The 19,098-nt window shown below is 38.8% G+C and overlaps 1 protein-coding gene across 2 annotated transcripts in view; it reads right to left on the bottom strand.

Moving 5' to 3' along the window:
- rnf19a (ring finger protein 19A, RBR E3 ubiquitin protein ligase) overlaps positions 1-19,098 on the bottom strand; it is a 39,210-nt gene that overhangs the window by 9,538 nt on the left and 10,574 nt on the right. The window contains exons 1-6 of one of the 2 annotated variants that reach the window (XM_057834046.1): positions 13,789-14,519; positions 13,403-13,611; positions 6,285-6,429; positions 2,225-2,387; positions 1,864-1,978; positions 1,445-1,606 (exon numbers count right to left, since the gene is read on the bottom strand). In XM_057834046.1, the coding sequence (XP_057690029.1) occupies positions 1,445-1,606; positions 1,864-1,978; positions 2,225-2,387; positions 6,285-6,429; positions 13,403-13,611; positions 13,789-14,504 (1,510 nt within the window). In that variant the 5' untranslated portion in view covers positions 14,505-14,519. Of the gene's footprint in view, positions 1-1,444; positions 1,607-1,863; positions 1,979-2,224; positions 2,388-6,284; positions 6,430-13,402; positions 13,612-13,788; positions 14,771-19,098 lie in introns of those variants that run through there. The other variant, XM_057834045.1, reaches the window with a different exon arrangement.

Raw genomic sequence — 19,098 nt, forward strand, 5'->3', positions numbered from 1 at the left:
CTTGGTTGTTTGTCTCATTGTGCCCTGCGGCTGGCTGGCAACCAATTCAGGGTACACCCTGCCTACTGCCCGTAGTTAGCTGGGATAGGCTCCAGCACCTTTGCGACCCTTGTGAGGATAAGCGGCATGGAAAATGAATGAATGAATGAATGAATATTCTAAAACACTGTACATAGTGTTTTTATTCTTCAATCAGTTAATATAAACATCTCTGATGTGAAACCTCTTATAGAATGTATACGGTAATAACGTGTAGAAGATGAAAAGTAAAATCAGTTACTTTGCTGAGTAACTTATTGCTCTTATATAGAGGTAACTGATTAAGTAACTCAATTACTTATTGGGAGAAGTAATTTGTAACTATTTTTTAAAAAACTTTTTTAAACGTAATATTCACAACAATGCCCATAGTAGAGCTTCTGCTTTCAATCTATTGTATCTTAACTTTGCAATAGGGGTTTGACAAAATATCAAAATGGTGTTATATCATGATACTTTGCATCCCAAAAAGTTATCGATAAGCTCAAGCCAGGAATCGAGATATCGTTTAAAAAAGGTGTAAACTCTTCCTCCATAATAGTGTCTCCATTAACTCTATGGCTGCCATTGACGGCGCTTGACACTCAATCCATTAAGACTGGGAAGAGCGAATGTGCGTTCGTTCATTCATTCAAAACCAGAGCATTCAATGGTCACTTTCTGTTCAATTTAGGGCCTTTACAGGTCATTTCCTGTTGAGTTGGAGTCAGTGTCTATACATTTGGGAGATTCTGGATCACTTCCTGTTCTGTAACACAAAATCAATACGATGTGACCCATAAAATGCCCCAAACTCAACAGAAGGTGATTGAAAATCAACAAGTAATGAATGACTTGAAATGGCCCGAAGTTATCTCGTTGCCTGACACTGGCTGCCACTGACAGCCATAGAAGTGGGAGTGGCCCATTTCAAGTGGGAGGGGGTCATTTGCTGCCACCCTCCAGGTCAAATGGATTGGGCATCTACTATTAATAAATTTACAGCAGAATGAAAAGATGGGTTGTTTTTCTGTTCATTAGATTTTACGGCACAAGGCGGTAGTTATTGTGCTGTACGGCACGTAACAGACTATCCGAGAAATATTTCATGACCGTTGTATCGATAATCGTTGCATTGCCATATCGTAAGATCATCGTTATCGTGAGCTTTGTATTGCAAATCGTATCTTATCGTGAGGTACCAAGAGGTTCCAACTACTTTGCATAGGGCTTGTTTTTGACATTATGTTAATATTTTAAGGAAAATTGTAAAATGTTCAACATTTACTATGATGTCAGCATGGGTTATATATTTTGTATTGCCCTTCTGCGATTCCCTTTTGAACATAATCCAGATTTATGTCAAATCCATTTTTGGTTTGCTAGTTAGTTGTGATTCTGAATAGTGATCATGTTGTGGGTTTACCAGTGGCTGCTGTTCCAGTGGCGACATTCATGTCATTCTCATCATCGAATTCAATTCGAACACCTTTTCCCTTGCCTGTGGATACACCACAGCCCCCACTCCGGCACAACGATATGGGCACCACACCGTAAACATACGCGAGCATAATGGGAACTCCAATGCCTAAAATGCAACAACGGAAAAACACACACAATGCAGTGTTAAAAGTTTATGAAAAAGATAGGCCTCAGAGGTTTTCAAAATCAGTTATTTACATCTCCTTTATCTTCCTCCATGTTTTAAGCAGTACATGAGTGAGCCATTTGGGCTTGAAAAGTTATTTTTAGCAAAATTATTTTGGCTCTAAAATGACTCAACTTAGTAAAATCAAAAAACGGAAGAGTGACAGAATAATGCAAGAAACAGAAGTGTATACTGACCAACAGTGACTGCTGCAACCACTGGAGACACAATGACAGAAAGTGTTACGCCACCTGCAATCACGAGATTCCGCTTGTGCTTGCCTATATCTTTACCTTCGTAGCGATTGTGAATCTGAGGAAAATTAAGAATATACTCATTAATTTCTTAGAAGGAATGCAAGGTGCTGTGTGCATGAATGAATTTCAGCTCTGCAAATAAGTTACAACATGAAAACTACAATATATACAGTATGCAGGGGTCATCGTATACAATTGAGAGGATGCTTCGACTTTTAAGCTTATTAAGACTTAATCATTTTTGACCTAATTAACAGTAACAATTTTCCAAATTAATTCATGTATATGTTTACAATCTCACTTTTCTTCCCACATAGACAGGGATGCCAATAACCATGGCAGGGATAGCTATGCCAGCAATCAGTGCAATGCCAACAGGGGCACCAACAAGTGTTCCCAATTGCCAGAGAATCTTCTTCTTTCTGCTCCATGGCTTCTTCCCCCAAAAAGTACAGCCTGATGGGCTGCGAAGAAAAAGGTAGATGAGGAGGGAGGAAAAAGTTAGTTTTGTTTTAGCTTATTTGGAGTAGGAATTTTTTTTGAAATGTCAACATTAACTGAAAATAGCATCTTTTTAATTTTATAGGTTGAAAAAACCATTTTCAAAGTGTGCGCAGTATTTTTGAAGTACGTAAGCAAGAGCACACAGAAGAGCAATATGAAGAGCTGTGCGCCGTTTTCGAAAGCAGTTTTCCGGCCGGACTCACGCAGCGACCCACTGTCTTCTCCGGTTCTCACGTGTCCGCCCGAGAAGTGCCATTTTCGGCTTGAGATCGTCATGACGACCGCCCTCACTTACGGTTCTCCCTCGGCCGCCGAGAATGCGCTTTTTTCGGGCCGTTTGCCTTTTGGCTTTGACATCAAATACAGTGGTAGGTGAGGAAAGACCACTGTTTACTGTGTCTAAAAATGATTATAGCGGACAGCCGGAAGCCAAATCAATTAAGACGCCACTTAAAGACATTACACCCCAATCTCATTGATAAGCCGCTTGGTTGTTATTCAGCAAAAACGTGCCGAATATTGCCAATAATCGTCCCGCTTTGTCAGTGTTATATAAGTAAACCAGTGAGCACTGTTAGCATGCTCAGTGGAAAATAACCCCACACCATTGCAAACTGGAGGTGGTACTGTGAGCAGCGAAATTAAAAACTGTCCTTCTGTCCAAAGACTCTTTTTTTTCTTCTTCTTCATCTATTCAGTTTTGTTTTTTCGGTCAAATTTTTTGGCATATTAGGCTCGAGCGTTTACGTCACAGCAACACGGGATTATGCGAGATTTGCGACAACGCAGCCATATTGGAAGCACGTCTGCATCACGGGACATTTAAACTTAACGGCAAATACAATTCAACTACGAGTGCCAAAGATGGAAAAAAGTAAGGAAAACTTGCCAGTTCGATACAGAGACAAACTTGTTACCACGGCGAAGGACAGATATGTGAGCAAACCTAAGGATGTGAACAATGTTGACCCTTACGAGCAAGCCGAACACAAATGGAATAAAGATGTCGATAGTGTTTGGTGTAAGTTACTACACTCATCAGCAATTCCGAAACTACAAATCGCTACAAAGTAGGGCTGGGCGATATGGCCTTAAGTAAGTATCACGATAAATTGAGCAGATTTACCGCGATAACGATAAATGACGATAAATTCGCCCAAGCACACTGTTATAAAATTTGAATATTTTAATCAATGCATGGAATACAAATTAACCATTTCTCATTAAATTTATTTAACCAGCTTTCAATCTAACAATTGCACATGCAGTCTAAACATTAAGTATTTAAAAAAATCTTGTAAACAATAAGAATTCTAGTGTGAACATTTATAACAGCTTGTATGACTTGGAAAATGTACAACATTATAAAAATCAATATGATGACTGTGCAAACATGTCATTCTAACACAAATGACTTGCAGCTTTAACAGTACACTTCAGACAATTTATTGGTCATGGCTGCTGTGACATAATTGTTCAACACAAGTGTTTACGTCAAGGTTTCAGTTTTTTTTTGTTTTCCCCGAAACATTTTTAATACATGCACCCCCCACACATACACAACCAGATTAAAGCTGTATTGCTCTGATGCCAATGAAACATTTAAGGTTTTATGATGGCAGAATAAAGCAAACACATACAGAAAAATAGCTGTGGCCATTAAACTGTCATATTATATATAGGCTTGACTGTTGGATTAGGCTACTTTATGCTGAGTGCTTTACCATCATGAACGCTTCACACAGAGATGCCAAATAACGCGACATGATGATTTCTACATGAAGTCCGTGCCCAGTCCACTCATTAATTTCAGCCGTTTTGACAAGGTTAGAGCCGCTGTCCGACTCTTTCACGTTCATTTGTAGCCGTTGTTAGCTACTAGCGTTAGCATGTGGCTTGGCTACCAGAAGAACGCACTGAAAGCATCCTCTCCTAATATCGTGAGAACCAGGGAGGACAGCGGGTGAAAGCCTGTCTGGAACCCGCCAAGAGTTTACTTAATGCCGGGTGAAAGTTTGGCGAAGCTAATTTAGCTAACTTAAGCCCGACTCCATCCCGTTTACTTTTAGCGTTAGCATTAGCATTAGCCTACCGGCCTTCTGTTTGATTGGCTTCCTGAAAACCACGTGACTCCATACGTCAGCACACTCTCTGCTTTCTTAAAGGGGAATGAACATAGCCGAACAACACAGCGTCAAAGCGGGATAAAAAGACTATTTTCTTGTTTTATTAAATTACCGAATTTACCGACATGGTCAAAATTACGTCGGTCATCGTGAAGAATTTCGGTGACGGTACATTTTCCGTTTACCGCCCTGCTCTACTACAAAGCTACGAACAGTTTTCCTGCGGATCGGTGCAGGACCTGCACATTATGACCGTAGCAAAAGGCAACACCATTGTTCTTGCAAAGGTAGGCAATGTGTGTTTACATTTTCATTGTCATGAACATCTGAATTTGAGATGTGCTGAGCTGTGATAGTTAAATGACAAATCAATGCTATGTTTTACAAAACAGATTTGTTGCAGACAATGTAGCCTGTGTACAAATTCTTTGCCACTATCTCACGGCAACATGTTACAGCTTTTTCATTTAAAAACGACGGGAATTATGTCTTATGAAGACAATGCACATGTATGCATGCTAGTTGTTTAACTGTAGCTATAGCTAACAACAGGCCGGCTTAGGGCATAAAGTTACCGAAATTTACGTAGACAAACGAAATTAACTTATCGGAGTGGAAGTGCATAGAGCAAACTATGTGTGTAACTGGAGAATCAAACGTTATGCCCTTCCTTCTGATCGAGGCCACCCATGCCATTCTTCGACGTTTGGTAAGTTCAGATATGAGCTTTCCCTCGCCTTTTCTCCAGTTAGGGATCCGGAAGAAACTCAATGGGGTTCCGTCGAGCTGTACATTCTCCTTTCTCTTCGATCGGTTGCTGCAATTCTTTACCGAACAATAATTTCCAATCATTTTTAAAGAGCGACCTGAGTCGAAATGCCTCACTGTTTATGTTTCCTGGACTTCTGACACCGAACTTCCTGCTTCCAGCATGGCGATAGGGGCGGAAACCTCGCGAGTGCCACGTCATACGCTCGAGCCTAATTGTCCTCATGAGTTAATTTTTCTAATCAATTTGAATGTTAGTATTTACTGATTTTATTTTTCAGTATCAAATGGTCAAAAATGTACCTTGAGTATATTTTTACAGTTTGGATGTGACTTTTTTTTTTAAATTCAGGCAGACTTTTTTTTTTAAATTCAGGCAAATTGATGCGCGTTAAGTCTTTTCTGTTACAAACAAAACAATGTTGATAAAGTTATACTTTATAAGTTGATCTCTGTTATTTTCTGAAATAGAAAAAAAGGACACAATGTGAGGCAGAGGCGTACTTATAATAGTAATAGTATAGATAAATGATACTATTTACAGTGGCGGCAGAGTTTGGGGGGGGGGCGAAACATTTACGTCTTCCTTGGGGGAGCGTAACAGAAAATAATTGAGAAGCACTGATCTAAGGGCTGAGGGCAATCTTTAAAAAGCAATATCTCAGGAAAACGTTTAAATGTATTTATAAATTTGATACGGATTTTGTCAATAACTCAAAAAACAACAAGTGGGTTTTAGAATTTGGGAGACCGTTTAACTACTTCTTTGATGGCTCTGATCTTAATGTGCAATTAAAATAATGAACCGTGTTGATTAATTAGTGAATTAACTCAGAGGTAACTCGTTAACTTGCCCAGCACTAACATATTGTAATATCACACATATCCATAATGTTCACTGACAAAGAAACAACCTCTTAAATACAGTATATACTAAGTTGTCCTTAGCATGCAGTTACTAACCTCAAGTAATGCAAGTCTGAGATCTCTTTCATACAAAGCCAGCAGAACTCACAACCGCAGACAGCGCAGGTCATGTGGTTACAGCTCCCATCATTCATTTTGATGATGTAAGCAGCACAGCGTGGGCATGGCTTAATATCATCAGCTGTGGGCAGCACAGAGGAAAAGAAAATTGATGTAATCAGACAGTTTTCTTTTCTAGAATTGGAGAGAAAATCAAGATTATACACTTTGGAAACAGACCAAACATTCATTCTTTCATTCATTATCCATACCAATTAACCACACAAGGCGGGGGCAGCGTCTGACTTGCCCATAAGATCCCGCGCTGTATTTACATTCTCCACATGACTAACGCAAACATTAGAGTGGTCGTATGCATCAATAGATACCCCTGAACATCTTGCAGGATGTCGATCAATTAATACTCACAGGTGATTTGTCCTAAAACTGGGCTCCCCACTACATACTACACTGCTTTCGCACTCACTTGTTCACACATTCCTATCTATCCTATCTTTCCTCTTATTCACTTTCATGTACTAGATAGCCCCCCCCCCCCCCCCCCCACAACATGGTGTCCCCTTGGTAAGAACAGACAGCAAAGCACTTTGTCTAAAGTTAGGTAATACATAGGGATGTCCCGATCGTGTATTTTTGCACCTGAGTCCGAGCCACCTGATTTTGAGAAAAAGGTTTTATTTTATTTTATTAATTTTTTTAAACAAAAGTTCCATGTCAACATTATAAGTACCGTACTTTTTTCAGTACTTCCTCTTCCGCTTTTTGGGGGGAGTGTTCTGCGAGTATAAAACGTATGCATTTTGGGATCTTTTGGCAATGCCATTGTATTTCTGGGTTATTTTGTTACTTTTTAGTAATCACTTTGTTATTACTTAAGTAAAAGGGGCAAAAAATTACTTAAGTGCAAATATCAAATAAAAAATTTACTCAAGTAAAAGTACTTGCTTTGAAATTTATGAGTAAAAGTATTTTCTCCCTGATGCAAAAATGTGATATATATACTAGTTTACACTACCGTTCAAAAATTTGGGGTCACTTAGAAATGTCCTCCTTTTTGAAAGAAAAGCAGTTTTTTTTCAATGGAAATAACATTAAACTAATCAGAAAAACATTCTATACATTATGTGGTAAATGACTATTCTAGCCGGAAACTTTGGTTTTAATGCAATATCTACGTAGTTTTGTAAAGAGGCCCATTTACAGCAAACATCACTCCAGTGCTCTTATGGCACATTGTGCTTGCTAATTGCCTTAGAAGGATAATAGATGATTAGAAAACCTTGTTCAATTATGTTCGCACAGCTCAAAACAGTTTTAGTGGTTAGAAAAGCTATAAAACTGATCTTCCTTGGAGCTAGTTGAGTATCTGGAGCATCACCTTTGTGGGTTTAATTAAACTCTCAATATGGCCAGAAAAAGACAACTTTCAAATGAAACTTGACAATCTGTTCTTAGAAAAATTCCATTAGAGAAATTGCCAGGAAATTGAAGATTTCCTATAACACCGTGTACCACTCCCTTCAGAGAGCAGCACAAACAAGATCTAACCAGAGTAGAAAGAGAAGCGGGAGGCCCCGCTGCACAACCAAGCAAGAACACAAGTATATAAGAGTCCCTAGTTTGAGGAATAGATGCCTCGCAGGATCTCATCTAGCAGCTTCATTAAAGAGCACCCGTAAAAAGCCAGTGTCAATGTCGACAGTGAAAAGACGGTCATGAGACAGTCTAATGAAAGGAAAAATTAATATGGGCAAAAGAACACAGACATTGGACAGAGGAAGATTGGAAAAAAGTGTTATGGACAGACGAATCATGGTTTGAGGTGTTTGGACTTTGAATCAAAGAGAAGAACATTTGTCAGATGCAGAACAACTGAAAAGATGCTGGAAGAGTGCCTGATGTCATCTGTCAACCATGTTGAAAGTAATGTGATGATCTGGGGTTGGTTTGGTGCTAGTAAAGTGGGAGATTTGTACAAGGTTAATGGGATTTTAAATAAGGAAGGCTATCACTCCATTTTGCAACGCCATGCCATACCCTGTGGAAAATGCTTGATTGGAGTCAATTTCATCATACAACATGACAATAACCCAAAGCACACCTTCAAATTATGCAAGAACTACTGTATTAGGAAAGAAGCAGGCAGTTGGTATTCTAGCCGTAATGGAGTGGCCAACACAGTCAACAGATCTTAAACCCATTGAGCTGTTGTGGGAGCAGCTTGACCGTATTGTACTTAAGAAGTGCCGATCAAACCAATCAAACTTGAGGGATGTGCTTCTGGATCTGTGGAGTGAAGTTTCTCCAGATTCCTTCAACAAATGAACAGCTAGGATGCCATAGTTCTGCAAAGCTGTAATTGTTGCTAAACGAGCATTCTTTGATGAAAGATGGTTATTTCAAATAAAAATCCATATTTCTAACCTTGTCAGTGTCTTGACAAAATTTTCATTTTGCAACTCAATTGTTGATTGATTCAAGTGTGACTTTTGAAGGAAAACACAAAATTGTCTGAGTGACCCCAAACTTTTGAACGGTAGTGTATATACAGTACTTTAAATATAAATATATAACCGTGCAGAATGGAAAAAAGTACTAAATCTGACTGCAATGTAAACAGAAGCTTAACAAGCTCAAAAAACTCCAAAACATATCTTAATTGCGGATTGCAAGCAACTATCAGGTGTATACCCCCACCTACTGTACCAGATTTTATCTGATTACTTTATTTTACCTGATTTCTATCTGATTTTATCTGTGTTTCTGTCTATTTTGCTTTTACGCTTTTATTCTTAGTCTTTTTTTTTTTTTTACATGGTAATGTGCACTTTGAGATTTGTTTTTCAAATGTAAAGTGTGTTATAAATAAAATAAAAAATATTATTGTTATTAAGAGTGTGCAACACCCATTTGAAGGCGCACTGCTCTCACAGTTGTTTTTTATTGGTCAATATCTTGTTCACCTGCCTAATCTTGCTTGTACTCATGTTGCTCCCTCTAGTGCTCAATTACGGTATAGTTGCACGGGGCTTATTGATTGCACTGGAGCATGAAAACAAAACTATTAATTCACTATTTGAGAAAAACAAACAAACAATAGTAATGTTTAACGGAGGCGACAATTAGAAAAGTAGTGGAGTAAAAAATATATGCGATATATATTTCCAAAGCTCCACACTTACTTTTGTTTTGGTTGCACTGGCACGCCAAACTTTTTTCTTGAGGTGCACCAGCACAAAATGTAGACGCACCCACATTTTTTATTACATCACATTTAACGCCTTTTAATCACTCTTAATAACATTCATATAATTCATATGAGTGATTCCACTCAAATTCGCTCACGCTACCGAGAACAGCCTCTCAACAACGAAGATTGACTAAACGACGATTAACACATTTGTGCCTTTGATCGTAGAGCTACCGTGCCTTCACTCGCAAGATCAAGGCTACAAACCTGTCAATCATCGTTAACTTTAAGTACCAATTCCAGCTGCACTGGTGAACAACAAAAGCAGCAGGAGGCAGGGTGAGAGGCTGTATGAGCATGAAGCAGAAAAACAAATATACTGGACTGTCTCAGAAAATTAGAATACACAATATTCTAATTTTCTGAGACAGTCCTGTATATTGTTCTATGTAAAGGACGTCAGCCAAGGTCGGCCCCCCACATTTTTACCACGCCAAATCTGGTCCCCTTTGCAAAAAGTTTGGACACCCCTGCTTTAAATGGTGGATTAATGTACAGGACTGTCTCAGAAAATTAGAATATTGTGTATTCTAATTTTCTGAGACAGTCCAGTATATTATTGATCAAAAGCCTGATCCTCACCCGATTCAGATCCTCTGAAAAATGACGCGATCGAACCGATTTCCGATCATGTGATCGGATCCAGACATCCCTAGTAGTACATATATTCATTAATGTTATTTTGTATTAGAGCTGAAACGAATACTCGAGCAACTCAAGTAACTCAAGTTGAAAAAGTAATCAGAGTAATTTTATTCACATCAAGGAATCGTTTAATTTTGCCAGCTCTAAGCATCATGTTTTTCCCGGACTACTTTTAATGCGGGACAACGCGCTGACGCCACGTGCATAGAGGAAGAAGCTATATATAAAAAAATAAATAAATAAAAAACATAACTACGTCCGCATAATGCTACGGTGGTAGGAGGTAGCATCTGATGAGTCTCATAGATATCACGTATGCAGAACTAGATGCGAAATAACAGACTCTGCGGCGTTAGAAAACAGCCTCCATCTTAAAGCAGTAGACTTCTCAGCGCTAATAAATAAGATTAACGTTACTTAAAAAAACTAAAAGATTAACGTTACTGTCACTTGCTCACGTAACGTTAGCCCTGCGGAGGGCTGGGTTTCTATTATTTATGACCACTGTCGATGCATGGCTAACGTTGTCTTACATACAGGCTTTATTTAATCTGTGAAAACATAGCTCTGTAGCGTGATTAGGGTGTAAAATGAAAAATTAATACAGCTAACTCTCAATTTTAGCTCAGTAGTAATTGCTGGATATAACACCAGCACTGGTCCCTAATGTGCTCCAATACAACAGGTATCATACATTTATTTTGAACACTGCAAAACTTCAAATCCTGTCAGGATTTACAGTTTAGACTAACTTAAAACTTAACTAGAATTTAAAAATAGCTTGAAACAATTAATGGAAATTCAATTGAAACACGTGGGAAAAGCACCTAACTTTTAAGTGATGTGTGTTATCAAGCGTAATGATATCTTTGGGTAAGAAATATATATATTTTTTTAGGGCTGTCAAACGATTAAAATTTTTAATCGAGTTAATTACAGCTTAAAAATTAATTAATCGTAATTAATCGCAATTAATCGCAATTCAAACCATCTCTAAAATATGCCATATTTTTCTGTAAATTATTGTTGGAATGGAAAGATAAGACACACGACGGATATATACATACAACATACTGTACATAAGTACTGTATTTGTTTATTGTAACAATAAATCCACAAATAGCATTAACATTCTTTCTTGTTAAAGTGATCCACGGATAGAAAGACTTGTAGTTCTTAAACGATAAATGTTATAGTTACAAGTTAAATGGTAAATGGTGTTATACTTATATAGCGCTTTTCCACCTTTCAAGGCGCTCAAAGCGCTTTACACTACCTCGCCATCTACCTACTGGTGACGCAGCACCAGGAGCAACATGGGATTCAGTATCTTGCTCAAGGACACTTAGACGAGTTCATCAGGACGGAGAATCGAACCCACAACCTCTGGTTTTGGGGGACATATGGTAATTTTATATTAAAACCCCTCTTCATGTTTTCGTTTTAATAAAATTTATAAAATTTTCAATCAAAAGTAGAGTTAATATAATAATAAGAAGAATAAAAATAACAATAATAAAAATAGAGTGACCAAAGTCTAAGTTTTACGTGTATTTTGCATAGCTATTTTGATATGGAATGCCAGTTCATTTTGCATTGTTGTTAAACTATGTCAGAATAGGGCCTCATTACTATAGACTGAAGTGCTTTTCTTTTTGTGAACATTATTTTTTGGGGGAGAGATAGGAATATTATTTTTGTTGTGCTTTCACTAAACGATACTTACAGTGAGGAGAACAAGTATTTGATACACTGCCAATGGGAAAACCCATTGGCAGTGTATCAAATACTTGTTCTCCCCACTGTATGTTTGTTGTGAAGGAGTTGCCAATAAACGGCGCGGTCCCAAGAACGCCTGTGTCCACTCGCCTTTACTGTATAACATATATCTGTACATATCTTACCCAAAATACAACAAGAGACACATAATTGCCACTAAAAGAAAGAAAACTTACCGAAATATGTGTGGAGCACAAATAGCAATCTGCATTGCATTGTGAATACAGCATAAACGTCTCACAACTACTAATTCTCCCACGTTTAGAAGAAATAACATGAGTATGGAACGGCGCTGCCCCCAAGCGGCCGGTGGCATTCTCTTCACTCTTAATGTCCATAAACGGCCTCATTGTAATCTGTTTGGGGCAATATGCGAGATGGTCATTCACCCAAGCGCCAACAGAGGGCGGCAAAACTCCATAACAACAAGTAAGCGTTTCACTGTACTGTCATTTAAATCTGTGAGCGGGACATCTGCGTTAATTGCGTCAAATATTTTAACGTGATTAATTTAAAAAAATAATTAATGCCCGTTAACGCGACAATTTTGACAGACCTAATTTTTTTATAAGATCTAGAAGTTTTTTGAGTGAAAGCAGTGAATTAATCTTTTTTTATTCTAGTCACATCTGAGATGCAATTGTTTGCTGTTTTTAACAATGTACATTGAAAATAAAGACATTGATTGACTGAAAATGGTTCAATATTAGATGAAATGTCTTGTTTTCTCATGTATATTCATAATTGCTCTTTACCTAAAAAAAAAAATGTTTTATCCGATTACTTGATAGAATTTTCAGTCGATTACTCAAATATTCCATAGCTGCAGCCCTATTTTGTATCACTATTCCTTCTGTTCTTCCCTTCTCTTTGTCCCCCCAAAACCCTTTTCTGCCCAGTTCATATTATAAACTTTGTTATAAAACTATAAAAGACACACAGATTCCCATTTTCTGTGCTTAAGCAGCTGGATACAACAAGTTTAAAAAATGAATTAATAAATGTATTAAATTACACACAAATCAAGAGGATCGCGCGTCTGCTGGAGCTGGGGTACACCCTGAACACACCAAGCATAGACAAACCAGCTTTGTGTGCGCACTAAGGCACACTTTGGATGTTTGAACAATCTGTAATGTACAGTATGTTTTTGCGATGTGAGAGGAAACCAGAGTATCTGAAAGGTGCTACCTCGTCAACTAAGATACTACCAAGTACCAAACATTTCAGTGAAAAATATAGCTCAAAAGTCCAAATCTAAAAACGTGTGATATCTGGCAAGACTTTTGCAAATCAAGGGCTGACCAGCAACCCAGGACAGAAGTGTGTAAGAAAATAGGATAAATTTTAAGAGCATATATTATATTGACATTATGCCAGACAGCCCACAAAGATGTTTGTGTGTGTTGTGTCAGTCAACCTGTGGCTCCACTCTCTTGGCTGGAGCTGAGAGACGACGAGCGTATTGTTCTCAGGCGAAGGCTTTGGGCTCTCTGTTGTCGTGCTGCATCACAGGTTTGGTTGGGGTGCCACAGCTGCTTACAAAGATAACAAAACTCCGCACCACAACTCTCCCTCCCACATGTGATTTTAGGGCAGCTAGCACAACCAAAGGCAATAACTGCATACCTAGCAAAAAACAGAACACATGAACTTATGAAAATTAAATTATATACAGCAGCTTGTTGGCTAGAGTGCTTCCAACTATAGTTTTTTTTAGCGTAAATAATTCAGATGTGTATTTTGTAAAAGTGTTCGGGTGCTGGAGTAAAGATCCGTAAAAAAAAAAAAAAAAAAAGATCTTACCCGCAATCAGGCGTCGGACACCAACGGCAGTCAGGGTCAGCCACCAACCACCTTCTAAGCATGAACTCTTCATATTTCTCCATCAGACCCCGGTCACCAAGAATCATGCAGATGTCATGTGGGTTGAAACGCTCCGAGCACTCGGGGCAACTGATGTTGACGCGTGACTCTGATATTTCAATGCGCAGGTACTGACGTAAGCAGTCGATGCAAGACCGGTGCTGACAGGTCATGATGTCAGGGAAACTCTCCTTAGAGTGGTGCAGAAGGCACAGGGGGCACTCCAAAAGCTCCAACCCCACTCCACTCCCCAGCTTTGAAGAAGAGGGGGTGGAGGCAGATACACAAGGTCCCGAGGCAGATGAGGTGGAGGCAGCAAAAAAAGCAGTCGAGGGAGCGCCGTTCCCAACCACAGTGAAGAAGGCAGAGTTCTTATCGTAGCACATCTCGGAATGAATGCTCTCAATGCTAGCGATGCCATCCACGCCTGAAAGCCCACCTGGACCGAGGCTTTGGAGCTCTCGAGACTTTCTCCGCACTGATTTGGCCTCCCGTCCTCTCCATCGAAATAGCGAAGCCAGGGATAAGCGCCTTTTCTTAGGCGCCTTCTTCACAGAGGACAGGGAAATGGAGGAGGCAGTGGATTGCAGATCCCTGTCAGAGCCCATTACCCTGCCGCTACTATTGGCAAACTGATGGTGCTTAGGTAGGCTCATCTCTCAGTGTTGGCCAGTCAGCAGCCAGGGTAGGGAAGCCTGTTTCTCACATTTGCAGGGAGTTCAGGGGGTAGCGCAGGGCAGGAGAAGCGCTAAGGTGATAAATGGGGGAGGGGTAAGGTGGTCCAGGGTGGAGGCAAAGGGCTCCAGAGGGCCCTTCTGTAGTCAAGACATGACAGCTTCTCCTGATCAACCTCAAGGTTGCATCCAAAAGTCAGATGATTGTGGAAAAATCGTCACTTCATCAGAAACAGCTGCAGTAAAACCTAGCGAGAAAGGAATGAAAAGAGGCATGAAAAACAAAAGTGGAAATAAATACAAACGAAATCATCATGCAAATTATATTTTTGTCAGATTTTTCTTAATAGTTCATGCAAATGTGACACCTATTACATTTATGTTATCAATTCGTGGCCCAGTTACTTTATTTACTTGTTAGAAAACTGAGATACTGGCCTGCCAAGACAAAGTTTTAGACACCACCCTTTCACAATGACTTGGCACGGGGGCCGGAAACCAGTGTTTTAAGAGCTGCGTGCGGCTCTTTAGTGCTGCCCTAGTGGCTCCAAGGAGAATTTTCAAAAATGTTTGAAAATGGAAAAAGATGGGGGAGGCCAATATATTTTTTATTTTGATATGGTTTCTGTAGAAGGACAAAAATGACACAAACATTCTTAACGTTTTCCAATGATGTAAAAATGTGTAGAATAAATATTAAATTTCAACATTTCTGTCAACGAAGATTTGCGTCAAAGCCTGCGACACACACACACACAATTATGTGTTTTTTAGCGTCTAATATTTTTTTTTTCTAAATAATATGGGACCTTAATGGAAAAAAAAGGAGAAAAATCCATGCGTTTATTCAGTGGGGGAAAAAAATCCCACATAAAGAAATAATTATTTGACATCAAATAATGTGTGTCACAATTATTAGCACCCCTGGTGTTAATACTTTGTACAACCCTCTTTTGCCAACAAAACAGCACCTAATCTTCCCCTATAATGTTTCACAAGATGGGAAAAGACAGAAAGAGGGATCTTCAGCAATTCCTCTTTGCAGAATCTCTCTAAATCATCCAGAGACCTGGGTCCTCTCCTCTGTACTCTCCTCTTCAGCTCACCCCACAGGTTTTCAATGGGGTTGAGGTCTGGGGACTGAGATGGCCATGGGAGGAGCTTGATTTTGTGTCTGGTGAACCATTTCTGTGTAGATTTGGCCATATGTTTAGGGTCATTGTCTTGCTGAAAGACCCAGTGACTACACATCTTAAGCTTTCGGGCAGAGGGCAACAGATTTTGATTTAAAATGTCCTGGTATTTCAAAGCCTTCATGATGCCATGCACCCTAACAAGGTTCCCAGGGCCTTTGGAAGCGAAACAGCCCCACAGCATCACTGACCCACCCCCATACTTCACAGTGGGTATGAGGTGCTGTCTACACGCCAACAAGCTGTTTGGGAGGCATGCACGGAGAAAACCTTTCCTCACTCACAATCATAAACGCAAACGTCTGGAGTTCGCCAAGCGGTATTGGGGCTTCAACTGGGACCGTGTGCTTTGGTCAGATGAGACCAAGATTGAGCTTTTTGGCAACAAACACTCTAAGTGGGTCTGGCGTGCCACGAAAGATGCGCATGCTGAAAAGCACCTCATACCCACTTAATTCATATAACAACTTAGCGTCTCCTTTCAACACAAACTCAAACTGTAAATTGTCTTACAAGAGAGTGTGCTTTGAAATTGGATTTGGATTGTATTTATGAATAACCTTTTGATAAAGAAAACTGGTTCATTCCAGACTGCCTCCTCCTTATTCGATTTTGTTTAGTTTGTTTAAAGAAAATAAATCAGCCATTGCCACAATTTATATAAGCGCTTTGCCCAAAAGAAAAAAAAATGTCAATAAACAGCATTTATTTTTATTTGAATTAACAAGACTTTTGTCTTATTTGCGTACTGAGAAATTACTTTTATGTTTTGTACTCAGAACCTTTATTTAAATCTTTTACCAAGTTTTATGTACTTAAAACCGTACAGTAGACATGTGCCGGTTACCGGTTTCACGGTTTACCGTGGTGTGAAAACGTCGCTGTTTCAAAACCACTAAAATTTTCCGTCATACCTTAGTACGGTATTCGCTATTTTTCATGTGCCAAAATGCAGCCGAAGTGGCTTGGTGCAGCACCGCTCACCCCTTCCCGTTTGTTGCCGTGAGTGTCACTAAACAGCCAGCAAACCCAAAAACAAATCCTCCAAACACAAGGCGTACTTTTCTTCAATTTATTGAGCTCTCAAATTGTGGTGAAATATACATTCATTCATTCATTCATTTTCCATGCCGCTTATTCCTCACGAGGGTCGCGGAGGTGCTGGAGCCTATCCCAGCTAACTTCGGGCAGTAGGCATAAATAAATACATTTAAAACGCTGTACAATTGTATTTTTCCACGTGTGATTAGGTTCAACAGGATAGCAGTAGCTCCATTAAAAAGTTCGCCAAAAACAAAACACACATTTTCCTTTCAAATTCAATATACAAACTAACTAACACTTACAAAGACGAATGTTAGCCTAGGCTAAACTGGGAAAGCAGCTTCTTTTATGTCTCACAGCCGCTGAGTGAGAGAAAAGCTTGAATGCAGGGGGGAAGAAAAAGAAACGCGTCAAAGATCGCTAATTGAGAGAGGAGGTCTCACTCCTCACTTTTTTTTTTTTTTTTTTTAGATGAAACCTTTCCTCAACAATATTTACATTTTAACTAATTTATAAAACTAACTTATACATTTTTAACTAACTTATTAACTTATGAATTCTTTGTTCTTTTTAACACAAAGGCATGGCATCATGTAGACTAGAGTTGACACAGTGGCTGAAAATGGTGAAACTTCACTTGAGCTTCCCCCCTCAAAAAAAAGTCACACAGTATATATTTTTAATTTTATTTAGAAGTGCTTTTACTTTTTATAGCAATTATTTTGTTCTTACTCTAAAATTGAGCAACTTGAGCTGTGGCTGTGGGTATAGTCTAGGTTCTATTTATTTTAATTTTATATAATATTTGTTATTTTTTGTTAATTTATTTATTTTCACATTACATTCATGTTCCAATTTGCAAATATGTTTTGAAAAAAATCCTGTTCAATGGATTGTTTAAAAAAAAAAAATTTTTTTTAACCCATACATCTCAAAATTTTGGAGCTATAATTGCAATACCGTGATACCGTGAAACCGCGGTATTTTTGCTCACGGTTATCGTACCGTGAAAATCTCATACCGGCACATGCCTACCGTACAGTTGTAGACTACAGTAAAGTCAGGAAGCTGACATAAAATATTATTTTTTATGGAAATAGTCATCCATTTTGTCTACATTGTTATTTATAACATGCTTAAAACAAGTTCAAGTTAAATTGTGAAAGTAATTGAAAAAATTGACGATTAATCGTTTAATGAATCAACTAATTAATTGATTATAAAAATAATCGTTAGTTGCAGCCCTAGTTGGCATCCATTGCGGCCTGGTCATTCTGAAAGGGGGTTTCTCCCTTTTGTGGTCCCTTCTCAAGGTTTTTTTTTCTTTCTGTGGTTGGGTTTATTTATTTATTTTTTCATTAGTTTTTCCATTCCAGTTTTAGATCAGGGATGTCATCATTGAGAGCCCGATTAACTTGTAGTATAAGGCCACACTTTTCACATAGCACAAAACATTTAAACAGAAGCCTTTACACTTTTTTATAACCACTGTAAGGTATGGAGACTTGGCAGGGGGGCTAGAAAGTGACAGCAGCTTTGAAGACACATGAACAGTGAAATGTACAACAGCTGATGCAATGTAGTTAGCCAGACAGAATGACTGGATGCATTCCTGGCCTGCCTTTCTTCTGTGTAATGTTGCCTCCATGCACATTCTGTGGCTTCTTTGGGACTGGGGACGGTGGAAACATCAGCAAGGGCTCATTAATTAATAATAAATGTTTGATTTGGGGGTAGGTAAAAGACTTTTCTTTGACTTAACAGCCCGACAACAGGAATACTGTATAGTGGTATGAAAAAGTTATTTTCATTTATAAATCATTGGGTGTTTGGATCAGCAACTTTATTTTTATAGGATATATATGTATACTACCGTATTTTTCAGACTATAAGTCGCACCTTAGTATAAGTCGCATTTTTGGGGGAAGTTTATTTGATAGAATCCAGCACCAAAAACAGACATGTCATCTTGAAAGGCAATTTAAAATACAATAAGAGTACAACAGGCTGAATAGGTGTACGGTATGCTAACATTAAATGACGCTAGAAGTTAGATTGGGCCTAAAAAATCCAGCCCGACCTGACCGGCCCGCGGGCATTAAAGTCCGATGCGGCCCGAGCCCGATCAATTAACTTGATTTGCTTGTCCGAGCCCGAAAAAAAAAAAAAAAAAGAAATTTTATGTTTTATTTGTAGGCACGAGCTCGAAAAAAAAAAATCATGTTTTATTTGTGAGGACTCAGGAGAAGGAGGAAATGCGGGGATGTGATGCGTGGTTGCGTTTTGTGTGATCACGTTTGTGACGATGTCGGTGTATATATGCATAATGGTAACAAATT

The sequence above is a fragment of the Corythoichthys intestinalis genome, chromosome 4 (genome assembly GCF_030265065.1).
Source record: "Corythoichthys intestinalis isolate RoL2023-P3 chromosome 4, ASM3026506v1, whole genome shotgun sequence".
NCBI classification, from domain to species: Eukaryota; Metazoa; Chordata; class Actinopteri; order Syngnathiformes; family Syngnathidae; genus Corythoichthys; species Corythoichthys intestinalis.